Source organism: Anopheles marshallii, chromosome 2 (genome assembly GCF_943734725.1).
Source record: "Anopheles marshallii chromosome 2, idAnoMarsDA_429_01, whole genome shotgun sequence".
NCBI lineage: Eukaryota > Metazoa > Arthropoda > Insecta > Diptera > Culicidae > Anopheles > Anopheles marshallii.
Window position 1 is genome coordinate 78,367,962 of NC_071326.1, and position 15,398 is coordinate 78,383,359.

At 42.6% G+C, this 15,398-nt stretch overlaps 1 protein-coding gene across 1 annotated transcript in view; it reads left to right on the forward strand.

Annotated features, from left to right (window-relative positions):
- Positions 1-13,307, forward strand: part of LOC128709696 (paired mesoderm homeobox protein 2A-like) — a 39,918-nt gene extending 26,611 nt beyond the window's left edge. Inside the window, exons 3-4 of the mRNA XM_053804706.1 lie at positions 9,438-9,762; positions 12,931-13,307. Of these exons, the coding sequence (XP_053660681.1) occupies positions 9,438-9,762; positions 12,931-13,307 (702 nt within the window). The remainder of the gene's footprint in view (positions 1-9,437; positions 9,763-12,930) is intronic.
- Positions 13,308-15,398: the final 2,091 nt, after the last annotated feature.

Consider the following 15,398-nt stretch of genomic DNA (forward strand, 5'->3'; position numbering starts at 1 on the left):
CCGCAAATCATAAAATACTGGAACCGTCCCGAAAAGCCAATCTGCCGCTCGTGGAGGTTTTCCTCGCGAATAGCGTATTTTAATGCGCAACAAACAAAAAACCCCGGCAACCCCCGTGTGCACGTAAAAAACAATGACCTTTTATCATTGGTGGCGTGGAAGTAACAACAATGCCGGCGAAAAAAAGGGCCAACACTTGGAATCAGAACCGTAGTATAGCGAACCCTTTTCACGTGCTCGGCTCAATTTACAAAACCGGACGGGTTCTGGTGGATGAAATTCCACCGCCTAACTCCATCGAAAGTGCTGGTCAAATGACCACGTGCAATACGCTATTAGAAGCAGCTGTAGTATGATTATGAAAATTTATGCTTACGACCGGCAAGCGAAACCACCATGGTGGAAAATTATCTGCACTGTGGTCGTCGAATGATTTGTTCGCATTGTTTTTCGGTATTGGAACGAAATAATAGCATTGTTTGTGGAGTTAGTTTAGTTGTGGTGTCATACTAACATCATTTTTTAAGCATGTCGTTTTACTAAAATTTAATAATGTACTGTGCATTAGAAATAAACATTCAGTTTTGAATTGGAAAAAGGCCTCTGCGGTGGTGCAGTATAGCAATATTGTTTTCACAAACAAGTTTACTCATCCTGTACCTCAGGACTGTTCTCCAAAATGCAATACAATCAATAAAACATCGAAAAAACACGGGCTAAACAGACATGGAAACATTGTCCCAGCACTGCACCAGCTCCGGGCGGTGGTTTTGTCTAATCGAAATTCAAAATTCATGCTCAATTATTTATCACACACAAACACCGGAGGGAATTGTGTGTCCCTGGTACGGACAGGCACCACTGGCCCCCCTTTTCATGACGAGCGCTCGCAGGATCAATCCCGAGGAATTAACACTATTAGCACCGGAATGTGCAGACTGTCACAGCACAAAATCATAGCCCCAAAAACCACAAAACCCATCACCGCAGGCGTGATAGTCCGAAACAATAAATTATCTAAACACCGGACAAACAGACACCGGAACGTTACGATTGGAAAGCCGTTTGGGAAAAATTGAATCGACAAATCGGACAAGCGTTTAGGCAGGGGCTGGGATATGTGGAAAGGTTCATCATATGAAGCTGGCAGTCGAAATTTATTCAAATCACCTCTGTAGACAACCTATCCGATGGGTTTTGCAAATATTAAACTCTATGCGGTACTCTTCGGGGGGAAAGAGGAGATTGCGAAAGCTAATAGGGTAAGGGACCAGGACTTCAATAATGGCTTAAAAACAATTTCAATAATTAGTGTTAGTTTCCCGAAGGGGTGAAACCCAGTGGTTAGCTTTAGTATGGCTTTGTATGTAGCAGATTTAGTACAATAATATTGCTTCTGGTACATACGGTTAGGGAAAAACTATTCTCTAACACAAATATATTTTAAAATAAACGTTTAAACAATGTTTTTCTTACATATGTTAACCATTGTACTGATTGTAATTTTTATTCTAATAGTTCTAAAGCAGAGGTAATCTATCTAATAAGAAAAACAAAGTCTAAGCCAACTATTTCCACGAGGCAACATTTTATCGAATTATCTTAGAGTGTACTTAGGTATTCGACTTTAAAAACTCACGTGGAAAATATTTTTGTTTCGGTAACTATAATTCTTGGAGCAGAAATTCTGAAATGAATTTCAAAATCTAAGATCATCAATTTTTACGATGAGTAGTTTTTATGTACGCAGTACCAATTTTAATTAAAAAATGAACTCTTTCAAAGCAAAATATTAGTTCAATAATTGATAGCTTTACAAAATAGCTATACAATAGCTATAGCGAAAATATTACAGTGTATTACATAATTATATGGTCCCTTTTTGAGTGAATTAATGTAAGATATTGATAAAAATTGTACTCGACAAAGCAATGAATGATGATGAATACAATGTGATAAATGTGATAAAGTGATAATTGAATACAAAAAAAAATCTAAAGAAAACCAGCTAGCCAGTTGCTCCGGCTGATAGGGTCACTACAAAAACTCATCCGGACCGTTCCTACATAGCAAAGACTGAATATCTGGTTACGTGAATAAAAGTCATATATTAATTTAACAAGTTACTACGCGTTAGGATCATGATCAGACATTAAAAAATACATAAATGAATTTACATCATTCCAGGCAGTTTAGAACAGCTCTGCAGCTACCTGTAAGATTAAAAATGGAACTCGAAATTAGAAACTGACATTATTTTTTAGCTCATGATTAGACATTAGCCAGGCTTTAGCCTGACTTTTTAAGCTTTTTAAAGTTTAGTCAGACTAACTATGAAGTTGTTTTTATCAAAGTGAGTAAAATTTTCCATATCGCATACAAATAGTAAGTCACGATAAAGGATATTTATAATTTTTCCAGACGCCCAAAAACCTTGTTTAACTTCTCAATTTTTTTCATGTATTCTAGAAAAATAATTGATCTAATAGTTATATTACGCACTATAGTAAGTTAGAAATGGAATTGATGTAGCTGCATAATGCAGTTGATTACTAGATTTTAAAATCTTTAGTGAAAACTTTCATTAAGGCTGTTTTGTTAAGTTATTTTTCTCTTGTTGTTCTTCTCTCTTCTTGTTTAGTGTTTTTTAGTCGAATATTTTTATTTTATTTAATGAAATTTGAAAGTGTTCCAAAAAAGACATTTTTCTTCATTTTGCTTGACAGAAAAGGCCATAAAAAATGAAATCTTTTGTCCTGTCGATGACCATAACAAATGATATTGTCAGCTGTCATCGAGCTATTGTGATAGTCATTATTACCCAGTGGGGGAAGGTTTAACATTACCAAAAAAATCGCATGTAAACCATGTTCAACGATGTAAACACAATATGTAATGACCAAGAAAAAAAAACACACATCACTTTAATGACCTCATCCTCATACAGCATGAGCCTTTTTGTACAAGATGCACATACAAAAAAACCCAGCCGTAAAAATATGCATCACCGGGCGAGATGAACCAGGGCTGATCCGGCTTCACCGGTGGTGGGGTCGCAAAGTTTGCAAAGTTAATTGAATAAACATCGAGCAACGGGAAGAGCGGAAAAGTGATTGCGACGCTCGTTTTTGGCCGTTACATGCGTAGGGTGGGTGCGATGGTGCAAGAATCAACCCCGGTTGCACCCTTCGCCTTCGGTAAGGATTATTATTCATCGATTAACAAGTGAACGCTCCGGTGCGCCTTGAAAGTGTGCGTGTATGTGTGCGCGCTGTGCATTTTCCGTTTTCCTCTCGCTTGTTACGCGTAACCTCACTTTAATTCTGTTCGTATGGTTGTTTATTGTTCCGCTGTCCAACACACACACACATAAAAAAGAGAGCGGAAAGCTAATCAAACGGTCCCGGTGGCGAAGCAACCCCCGAGGACAATTGACGTTTTACACTTGCCGTTTGGGTAGGGTGGAAATGAGGGTTGGAAAATAGAAGGGGGCTGGAAAAGGGAAGGAAGAGCAGGAATCGGATGCTGGTTCGGTGTCGTCACCGTGATGAAGGGAAAATATTAGCACAAGTGCTTCGTTATCCACTAAGCAGTATAAACAATGCTTACTGTATTTAGTTTATTGCTTTACAGTCACCCTCAGTGCCACCGTCTGGTGCCGGTGACCAGGATAACTAACCGCCACCGTGCGAGCACTGGCGTTTGATTTGCTACCAGTCAAACCCTCTGTTCGGCGCTGTTCCGCTTCATACCACGCTAGGGGATGGTTCGCATGTTCCTGCCCGAATGACTTGTCGCGTGAGCCCTTAAATTGTAGGGGAAGGTACGGTCATGACGCGACCCCTTCACAGTGTGTGATGCACGTGAAAGAATAAATGTCGCGAATGAAGATATCATTGTTGTTCGATTGTTGGGTATTTGTTTAGCGAAAGTATCGCCACATCTGTCGCAATTTAACGAGATGTTGCTTCTTTTGCGCATACGAGCGATGATGTAGCAGAAATAGGGAAAATAGTAAAGCGTGAGGTCATTTCGGAGATTTACAACAAAAAAGTAGAAATGAAAAAGTTCCAAACTTTCTCCAAAACATTTCAATCACAACAGAAACCATTTCGGTTTTGGTTAGTTGTGATTCAATAATGCTACATTACAGGAAAATCTCTTCCGCAAAAACTTGGAAGACTTTCCCCGGTTAACTGCTTTTATAGCCAATTGCGTACGTATCACTTTTTAATGGCATCGCTGCACAAATTTATGACCCGAGTCGGTTGATCGATTGATCGGTTTTAACTGATCCGTAGGAACCGAAACAAGAAGAACCCCAAGGCAGAAAGTTTAAATTTTTAATTTAATCATCTTAGGCGAGGAAAAAAGTCATGGGTGTCTCGTAGAAGAAATCTTCCCTGGTATGTCCCGCGTTGGCCCTCGTGGGATGGATATCGTAAACTATTATCGAATAAAATGGGGGAAATAAAAAAAAAACGGAACCCACATTCGTTGTCCCACAAATCCTTTAACCTTCCGGGGGAATCCGGGGGAAAAAAAACCCGTTTTATGCCGATTTTTATGAGCGTAGCGAACCTTCGGCAGCAAAAGGGTGTCGGAATGTGGCTAAAGATGGTGGAAAAAAAACACACGATTGGGATGAATTTTAATCGTTCGATTCCCCACCGAAAGTGTGTGCTCAAAACTGCTTTCCCGAAAACTTCTGCATCGGAGTGGCCCGGAACGGCGCGAAATTGAATTAAGGCTGTTGCCAAGGACCCAATTTCGCGGTTTCATAGCTTTTTTGGGACGATCTAACCAAATCAAGCGCACTGAGCTTCACCACCGGCACATAAAGGAAAAGGTCAAATCAATTTCACAACAACTGCCCGACCATGAATTAATTATTAACGGCAAGCGAGTACGATATTTGGCGACCAATCGGATGAGGAATGTCTCGCCGCAAGGTGTCGGACGGTTGTGGTCGTAAATAAAATTTCGAAGCGAAAGTTTGATGCTTTTTATGTTTTCGCCCATAAAAAAGGCCCATTGGATTCTAATTTCTCCGGTGGTGCTTGGTAGGCACCAAGGTCCTTCCAAAGGGAAGCATACAGTTGCCGGAATGGAAGGAAAATGGTAATAAATTGAATTTCCCAATGATCCCCAAGACCATTCGGTGGGATGCACAATCTTTATCGAAGATTTGCCATTTTATGAAGGTAGATTGGGCACTCAGAGAGAAAAAGAGAAAGAGAGCGAGAGAGAGAGAAAGCTTTCCAGGCAAAGGAAAATAACCAACCACAGGAACGCACACCATTTTGAAACCACGCAAAAGGATCATTTAATTAGGCCAATTCCCTTTACGGTCAGTGAAGTCAGTGAGGCAGGTATGGTTGACAACTCGGGTGCTGTTAATTTCACAATCAGGATTGATGGAGCAACGCACGAAAAGGTTTGGGATGTCTGAGAAGAACAAAACACCCAATAGTCGAAGCAATAGATTCAAATTCCTCATTATGGATGCCATTTTGTGGATATAATTTAAACAAAAGTCACGTCACCAACCGATTGTGGTCACTCTAGATACATGCTCCTCCAGATCCTTAAGAATCTTGAGTAGGACACTTAAAAACAACACACGACCACTGATGATGGAAAATACAAACAGAACCTCATCAAGACTCAAGACGCTTAGGACGGATGTCCAACGTGATGGGTTGATCTTCAGATTTTTTGTGCTGTGTTCATGTCCGTGTGCAGGGCTCTTGCAGACAACACCACCGTCACATGTTCACGATACAATCCTGCAGGATGATGTGACCAACGATCGGTAAACAACCGGCGAATCTTGGGTGTCCTTGCACTAAGATACAAGGTTGGGAATGGGATATATTTATAAACCCCACACATGGACACCGAGATCTATAAATGAATTGTTTATTTTAATCATTCGTAATCAAATAATAAATTAAGAAAGTTAAACACACAGCACGCGCGTTTCCTTCCGAGCAACGAGCGGTCATCTTCGAGGACGCTTTCGTACAGTGTTCTCTCTCGCTCTCTCTCTCTCTATGTGTGTTTTCATTTTTGTTTTCCCGAGGACAAAGACAATGGAATGAAATGTATGATGTGTCCTGGTCCATTTTTTTCGCCCTTGATGATAGACGATGAAGACGGTTGTCGTTGCATGACATCCGGTCGCAGATTGCTGAAGAAGATATCGCTTCCAGTCCAGGGTCTTCATTAGCCGAGCGTACCCAGTGTCTTCTCAGTTTGATTCGACAAACTTTTGGGAAGAATTCTTACACAAAAAAACCCCTCCTGTGTTTTACCAATAGTTGGGTAGTAGTACCGCTTTAGGAAATAAAAAAAAGTCCTTCAAACTCACACTTGGACCAGCGAGAAAGCAAAGGAATCGGGCATACCGGTCAGAGAGGGAGAGCGTGAGAGAAAAAAGGACAAAGACCACCCAGAAACTAAAGACGAAAGATTTCGCACTAATTGCATTAAAATTCAGCACGATTTGGGTCAAGACGTTTTGGGGCTTGGGCTTGGTGAGCCCTGGTGCTGACCAGAGAGAAGCGGTAAGACAACACAACCAGAAGTTCTACGGACGCATTTTGAATAGCAATCGGTTCGGTGAGCTCGGACAAGTTTACCCAAGAAGTTCTTGAGTACCGGCAGGATTTTTTTTTTTGGCGTTTGAGAAGTGTTTGAAACGAATGAAGCCATCGAAGTCGTAGTAGAATGCTAAAGATTTGTTGGGTGGTTGGAGCAAAAAAGGGAGGAAAAAAACGGCAAATGGCTGTGATTGGAGTTAGAACAAACTATTGCACCCCGGGGGTAGCAGGTATTCGGCGTTTGGTCAAAATTTGTTGATTGAAGTTGTTTTATTTGAGGGTAAATAATGTTTCTGTCATGTTACTAAATGGGATGAAATGGTAATAAAAGACAAAATTGCGAAAGAGTTGCAGTGCATTGGGGAGGAGTCGTGTTTTGACAGATGTTTGACAGTTCTATAGTTATTAGTACATTTGCAATTTGAAGCAGGAGCAATTTGAAGTAAAGACGAAGTACTAATAAGAGGAAAATGGAATCGTTTAGTTCGAAGGTAAACAGTGTTAGTAAGGTAAATGTTAACAACGACACAAACCTTTTGCTGATTGGCTGATAGCAAGGTAACCGTGCACAAAGTTAACAAGCAAGCCGGGGACAGAGAAATGAGTAAGCAACAACCCGTCGATCACAGTAACAAACAAACTGCAGCACAACAATGTCCAGTGCAAATATTGAACCAAACAGTAGTCGCAATTTTATCGGATGAGACCGAATCAAGCGTGATTTTCCACCGCCCAAGGGTAAGGGAGGTCGCAGGTTGGGAGGGAAACGCGACAATCCGAAACAAAGGGAACGATTTGTGACAATCATCGTGCTACAAACATAACAAAAAAAAAAAGAAATACATCGCTTCATTTTACGCAGCACACGTTAAAGCGACAAGGTACTGGCAAAAGGGTGGATGGTAGTCGCCACCGTAGAAGGGTCAAACAAATGGCAAGTAAACATCCCGGATGTTGTGCATGGCGCGAGCAGCGAATTTGCAAAGTTGATTAGATATTTAAACACGACACGCGTGATAAAATGAAGCTTAAAAAATGGTAACCGTTTTGCCACGGTTGCGTTGTGCGGCATTTGGTGAAAGTTTGATTGTTTTTTTTTTCATCCGTTGTTGGTTGCTGTTCACATCATCCCGGCAGAACAAGCAGTTGTTTGCATTATGCTACTCTTTTTTTCCACGGCTTGACAATTTGTTGGAATGTTCATTGTTATTTGCGCAAATGAAGGAATGGATGGAAGAGATTCACCATACCGCACTGATGTTTGCACATTCGACAAAGTTTACGCGGGTCTCTAATGCCACCGCCATCGGTACCGCCTGGTGGATGCGTGGCAAAACCTAACAAAATCGGCTTCCAGTCATTTCATTAATTGGCGCACGTAAATATTAGCTAATTAATTTGAATATTTCATAAACGTCTCTCCTTTGCCCGGAGGTGCGATAGGAATGCACAGCGAAATGATGGCGCTGCGGGGAGCTTCACCATCGCTCGGGCAGCATACATTCAGGCGCAACGCAGAACACTACCAGATGCGTTCGGTTTCACCGATTGACAGTTTGCCAACTCGCTGTTTGTTGCGGTACACAGAACCAAACATCACAAGCATTTTGCTCGAGGCACACAAACACCGTGCCCTGCCTTTTTGGATTAGAAATTCTCACCAATAGTGTATAATTAGTGATGGTTAGTGTGCCATTTTGTGTGTGTGTGTGTGTCGGGTTTGGGGGGGTTTATTAATGTTTGATAAAATCATTGCAATTAGAGGCTGCAAGCGATGAACGTCGGTAGAGCAAATGTATTTTTCATGAACCACCGCAGTGGTGGAGTGTATAATGGTGGTTTTTACTGCTGGGCCAAAGTTTGACAATGACTGATGATGGTGGTGGGATGGCGTATGGGACACAATTGTGGCGAGGCTGAACAGACAGTAGTGAATGTGTATGGCAATTGGTGGTTAACAATATTTATGTCATTTAGCTTGTAGAGGCTGGTTTGAAATATGTAACGACACGTATTTATGTCGGTTATATGACAAGTGGATATTTTTCCACCAGAACTTTAGGTGCCCAGTGACAGGTGACAGGTACAGGTGTAAGCTTTACTGGCAATGGCAATATCTTTAGCATTTCTTCTTGAAAATATGCGTAAAAACTTTGTTTCATTTAATTCAGCTATTAAAATAAACAAAATACCTTATTAATTGTTACTCTGGGCTCTTATCTGGCGTGTTTTATAACTCACTCGTATTTTAGTACAATTTAAGATTGGTCATGTCAACTTGACAGCTGAACCATACATTAAAATACGTGAAATTTTATATAAAAAGCCTCCAATTTACCTGTGAGAACTTTTAATGTTATAACTAACAAGGTTTTAAGCGAAAGTTGTCACATTAGAATAAACTTCGAATGACGTCATAAAGTACTAAGTGTACAGTTTAGTGTACTAAAACTGTTATACCCACTGTTTACTTCGAAACGTCATCAATGTAGGTGTGGTGCGATAAAAAAGACCGCTTCCTTTTACTTAAGAAATCTTGAAAACAAACTCATCTCATCTCATGTACTAAGTAGTACTAAGTGTACTGTTACTAAGTACAAAGTTACATAAGTTACATAAGTTATATAAGCTAAGTAAGTGTTACATAGTACTAAGTGTACTGTTTAGTGTACTAAAACTGTTATACCCACTGTTTACTTCGAAACGTCATCAATGTAGGTGTGGTGCGATAAAAAAGACCGCTTCCTTTTACTTAAGAAATCTTGAAAACAAACTCATCTCATCTCATGTTTACTAAAATCTTGCCCCTCCCCCCCTTCTTGTCCTTCCCAGGTCTGGTTCCAGAACAGACGGGCAAAGTTTCGCAAGCAGGAACGCATCGCCCAGCAGAAGGTGTCCAGCAACAACAGCAGCAGCAGCAGTAGCAGCAACAGCAGCACGAACGGCAGCACGAACAACGGTGGCACCGGTGGCAGCGCTAATCAAGATTCATCGTCCGTGAAGAGCGAACAGAAGTCGTCGGTGAACGGTGGCAGCACGACCCCGAAGGACATCAAACCGCCCGGCTCGCCCTGCCTGTCCGTAACGACCCTGTCTACCACGCCCAACTCGAGCGCCTCCTCCCACCAGTCGAACGGTGATATCAAACCAATTAATGGTAAGTGTTTTCCACCGATTCGTAGCGTCTGCATGCGCCTTCCTGCCTTTCTTGATGTCGGTTTCCCGGTTCCCTTGGCAACGAGCGTCCTCTCATCTGCACAAGCCGTTTGTTCGGGGTTCTGTGTGCGTGTGTGTGTGTGTTTTTTTTTTTTCTAACCGAAGAGTACATGGTTGAGGGTTGTCGGAATTGTCGCACAAATGATTGTCATCCTACTCTCGATTTGCGCCACACAGATGCAGCCACATACACACACATAGTTCCCTTACGGAACGGGGCGCCATTGTGTTATCCACCCACACTGTAATGTCGTCCTTGGGATTGTACGGTTTGCGAAAGTGGTCCCATTTGGTATTGGGATGGTGCTGTCGTAAATTTTTCATTATAAAAGTCACCGGAAGCACAGCTAGCTGACTCGCGGATCGTCTCGTCCAAGACTGGGGCAGATCTTCGCACTGTAGGTTGGAAAAACAAATCAAGAGAAAACACCACCCGGGCGTGTTGCTGTGTTTTTTTTTCTCCTCCTTTTCCTCACCGTCTATTGGGCTTCTTCGACAATGTAAGATCGTCCTAGATTCCTTCACCCCACGGTCGATTCCATCTTCTTGCGCGGGCACCGGAATTATATCCCTGTGTAAAGCTTCCTCTTGGACCGTACCATCTACAGCATTTTCCACGAATCCTTACGCAGGAACTCCTGAGTTTTGGTACAGAGATTCGCTCGCTTGGGCCCGTAAGTCAGGATGTGCTTTGGTACGCTCGACATAGCATTGTTATTACGCTGCACAGAAAGCGGAAAGCTACACCACGCAAGTCATCGTGCGTTACGTTAGCGTAGGGCCCGTTGGATGGGAAACCAGCAGCAGGCGCGACATTTTCGAAATAATCTGACATTAATTCGTATAAATGAACGGTGTAACAAGCAATTTTCTAGATTAAACCAATTTAATACATTTCGCAAGATATCCGCCTCCGGCTTCGCTCTCCTTTGTCCCGTTCGTCCCATCTTCCTGGCCTGCGATCGGAAAACAAAATGAAGCGCGAAGACGTTACCACCGATAGCGAAAAAGCTTTCGAGCTGTGTAACAGGTGGTTTTTCGCCCTAGCAAATTCATGGAAGGGTACATTTTCCGCCGCGGGGAGAGTTTGGGAAAGATTTTTGACTCATTTTTCACATTGCGTGTGTGAGTGTGAGGGAAATGCATTAGCGTTATGAAGCGTGTCAAGGTGGAATCGTATTGATATTTACCGGTCGTTAAAGCACAACCCGAGCTGATGGTTGCAAATGGGAAGGAATTAAATTTAATTACTTTCACGTAATAAGTGGCTTAAAGTTCGGAGGTAAAAGTTGTATAACTTTATTACGGTTCGTCTGTCATGGATAGAAAAGTCTTTGCATTGGAACCTTCAAATGTTCAGGATTAAAATGTGTTCTCTTACTTGCTTATCAGACAATACGATTTCTTTGTACTGGAATGTCCGGATTTCTATCAAGAATCAACTCTGAATTCGACGATGAATTTTAGATATTCGACTCCAAGAAAATTCCGTATTCGAGACTGTTCTGATTACTCTGGATTACTTCGAATTCCACGAACTTTTCCGAATTACCCTGGAATGTTCTGGACCACTCCGAATAATGCTTAAATGTTCAGCTTTAAATTTGTTTACTAATTTACCTATTAGACACTGCAACCGCTTTATAATATCTGGAGTTATTTCAAGAATCAACTCCAGCTTCAACGGATGAATATTTGAATTCAACTCTAAAAAAGCTCCGTAATTGACTTACACATTTCAGCTTGCCCCAATTATTCTGGATTACTTTGGTTACTCTGGACTTCTGCAAACTCCTACGGTTACTTCGGTTTGTTCTAGACTACTTCAGACTGCTGATTAATATTCCATTGATAGAATAATTCATTTTTATAGACATTGGACATTCGTTATCATACTAAAATCAGCCTGTGACTCTTTAATAGTTACCGAGCTACTTCGATTAACGATTTAATCCTGTTGCTTTGGAGATTTGCGTCTTTTCATGGGTTTTTCAACACCTAAAAGGTTTGTCTGCACAACTATACCAACAGAATTTTGATCTTATTTCATTAGTAAAAGAAACATTTTATCTATCAATATAACTTTTTCGTGGTTTTGACCTAGTCTTATGGCTACTAACAGTTAGGTTCCGTCGTCTGTCAATCCTGGAATTTTTAGTGGACGCATCAACCCATCAATTTGAGCTTAATATACCTCCAAAAAGGGTTTACGAGAACACTAGTTCCCAAAGCTCTTGACCTAGACGTTGCATGAAAGTGAGTTCATCGTACAGCTGATAGAGATCGGAGTTAGATTTACAAGTACAATGATAGGAAATGAATCTTTAAAGTCATGTGCCAAAACAGACACATATAAAATAATCCATGACAGGTTAGCAATCATTCGACCATACGGCTCATAACAATATATCCATCCACCAGTGGCTCAATTTCGATTGGACCAGTTTATCATCCTTGGCTGGAACCTACACTGTCACGTTAGTTCGCAAGTTTTGTAAATCTAACCCATCCCAATCTGCCATCCGACGTTCATGGCGCACGGCAAGCTGATGGTGCCGTATTCATTGTGGAATATTCGATCCCCATCCGGCATGTGTCGCTTGTTCGCTTTCGCTTTACACGCTTGTAAGTGATTGTGGGTATTTTTTTTCCAACTCTGTTCGTTCCATTTTTGGAGATGGTCCATCGTACGAAGAAAAAGCTGGTGCAACTTTTACCGAGTTTATGAATTATGGATTATGAAGTTTGCGTTTGCTGCTGCTAGTCGCATCGTTCTCGTTTGGGGAATTGCCATTTGAGAAACTATTCTACATTCGTTTCTGCTGGTAGACTGGTGTAGGACCGGACTGGTGGAGAGGAGTCTGGACAGGGAGTATGTGTGTGTGTGTGTGAGGCCAACGCTGGCATAAGGACGCTTTCGACATCGTTTCGGGAGATCATTCGTAACTGTCGTGGCACGTTTTGTCGCATGTCACCGGCAAACGAGAACACGCGAGCGAGTTCTCAACCCCTTTATCCACGTTTTTGTTTTATTCGTACTGTGTTTTGTTTCTGGTATGTCTGTTTTTTTTTGTTGGTTTCTAATGCCTTTTTTGTCATTTTTTCGTAGGCAAACTGACAGACGACCTGAACGGGGCGAGTCTTCACAGCGGACCCAACCATCATCATCTCGTGGTCAGCAACGGTACGAGCAACAACAACAACAGCCACCATCACCACAACAACAACAACAACAGCATCAGCAACAACAATAACAACAACAACAAGTGGAACCCGTCCTGCAATCCGCTGCTACAGAACCAGAAGGCAGCCAACCATCTCAGCATGAATCATAACCTCCAAAACCATCATCACCATGCGGTGGCCGCGCTGTCCTCACCGTTTTCTTCGCTGCTGGGTGCGGCTGCTGGCGGTGGTGCGGCCGGATATCTGCTAGATCCGCTCGGTGGACTGAACAAGACGACGGCCGCCAATCATCTGTTCTAGAGCGCATTTGGAAAGCCGACCGGGAGCAGCTTAATTTGGGGCGGTTTGGGAAGCGGCAAAACTTTGCATGTCCGATCGACCGTGGATGTCCACCGCAGGTAGTGGAGATGGTGCGGCAAATGCAACAATATTCGGTTCTGATTGGAACACCTCCGTTTTTGCAATTCGTTTTCGCTGCATCGGTACGGCGCGGTATGAGCTGTCACTAAAAATAAGTCCAGAACCAGAGAAGGGCAGGGAAGAGCGAAGAGGGTGGTGGTGTGGGAACAGTAACCGGTGAATTAATTAAGGCAAGAAACAAACCCGTACTGCAGGTTTGCTGTTGGAAGATGGACCTGGAGAGGGAACGGAATGGTGACGAACGAGATCGAGCTGACAGTCGACGTCAGTCTGTCATCGTCGGGCGTAGGTGACATTAATCAAAATGAGATGAAAAAAAAAACAGAACAGAATAAGTAGCATTAAAGGCACTCGTCTTGGTGAAAAGACGGGTGCTCGGAAAGTGTTCCAGAAACGCACAATACGGAATGGACATAAAGCGATACGGTCTTGTATACGGGAGTGCAGAGGAGCATCTAGTACCGATTGACGATAGGCAGCGTTTTGTGGATCGAGATCACACTAACATTAACATTAACTGTGGTGGTGGTGGTAACATTAACTGACTTAAATACTACTATTTGGAGGTTTAGAAACAGTAGCATGGGCGGCAGCTTGTAAATAGATTTCCCCGGGGCAAGGGATGGGTACACAATCGCATACGAACTCCATCAGAATGGGTGCCATCGGTATAGACAACCACACCCTCTCACACACACATACAGTTGCAGTACACCAGAACAATCTTACTAATCCTAACAATCGCATACTAAAGCAACGCACACAGCCAGACACACGAAACCATGCGACATTCACCGCTGGAAACGATCCAATTAGTGTTCCGGAAGTGTGCGGATGAAATAAAGAAAAAAAAAAACCAAACTTTTCCCTGTTTGAGCGTAGCGTAACTGCTCGGGAGGCACTTAAATTGTTGTACAGCTACAGTGTGTAGGAGGGGTAGACTTCATTTGCTTGGTAGAATTCAATAGCGGTTCCCTGTAAATGTACGTTTGGGAGCTAAGGTCGAGAAAAAGGGGGGGAGAGTTACGCGTACACCGTGTGTGTATTTTTTAAAGCATCTGTAGCTGGAATCCGATTCCGATCGAAGATGGCAGTGTTGCCAGCCAAAAAACAATACAGAACCTAAGAAAAAAAAGATAACTATTATAGAAGATAAAAGAAAGCATGAGTGATGCAACGAGTCTAAGATTAGTCCAAATCATGTCCAAATATAAAACCGAACCTGTAGGGAAGTGTAACGAAACAGGCACCCGGCCCATTGTACGATATAGGTTGATGCTAAGAGTAAGTCAAATATACTAAGAATCGGATCAACAACACAGCGCTGTATTGAGTATGCATCACCCAAAGGGGGGGGAGCATATGTTTTGTTTGACGTGACGAGATGTGGAACCCGTCTGTCGAACGTCTGCGCCGGATGAGAACGATGATTCGAGCATGGTGGAATTCGACACGCACTGGACACACAATGTTGGTTAGCTATGGACGCGGGATGAGACGACAGTATATTTTAAGGTGATCGCTACACACGACCGAAACGTGGCCGTACCTTCACCGGTGGTTTATTTTTGTTGCGTACCAGCTCAGGCCGTGACCAGTGCAGGTGATTGGAAAGAAAACGCTTTCGCTCTTTACGGACATGTTGCGGTGTGCGTTGTACATCTCTTGCAATTTCCAAGCAGCAACACGCCGGGAGTTCTCCGGAGGGGTCTCTTTCCCAACCCCGAAGTTCATCGTCCTTCGGGCGTGGGAAATTCGAAAAATGTGGCCATGTGTGGAAAATGATGAAGAAGCGACATTGTAATGGTTGCTGGTGCCTGTTGTCAAGACGCCGTACCTAGAGGCGTCTTCGTCCCACCGCCCAAGCGTATTCATCGCTAAATTTAGTCGCCGGTGAATCGGTTTTGTGGACGCTCCGTCAAGTGTGATGTCCACCAAGCGTAGAATGACAGCGGATGTTGTTTCACGCTG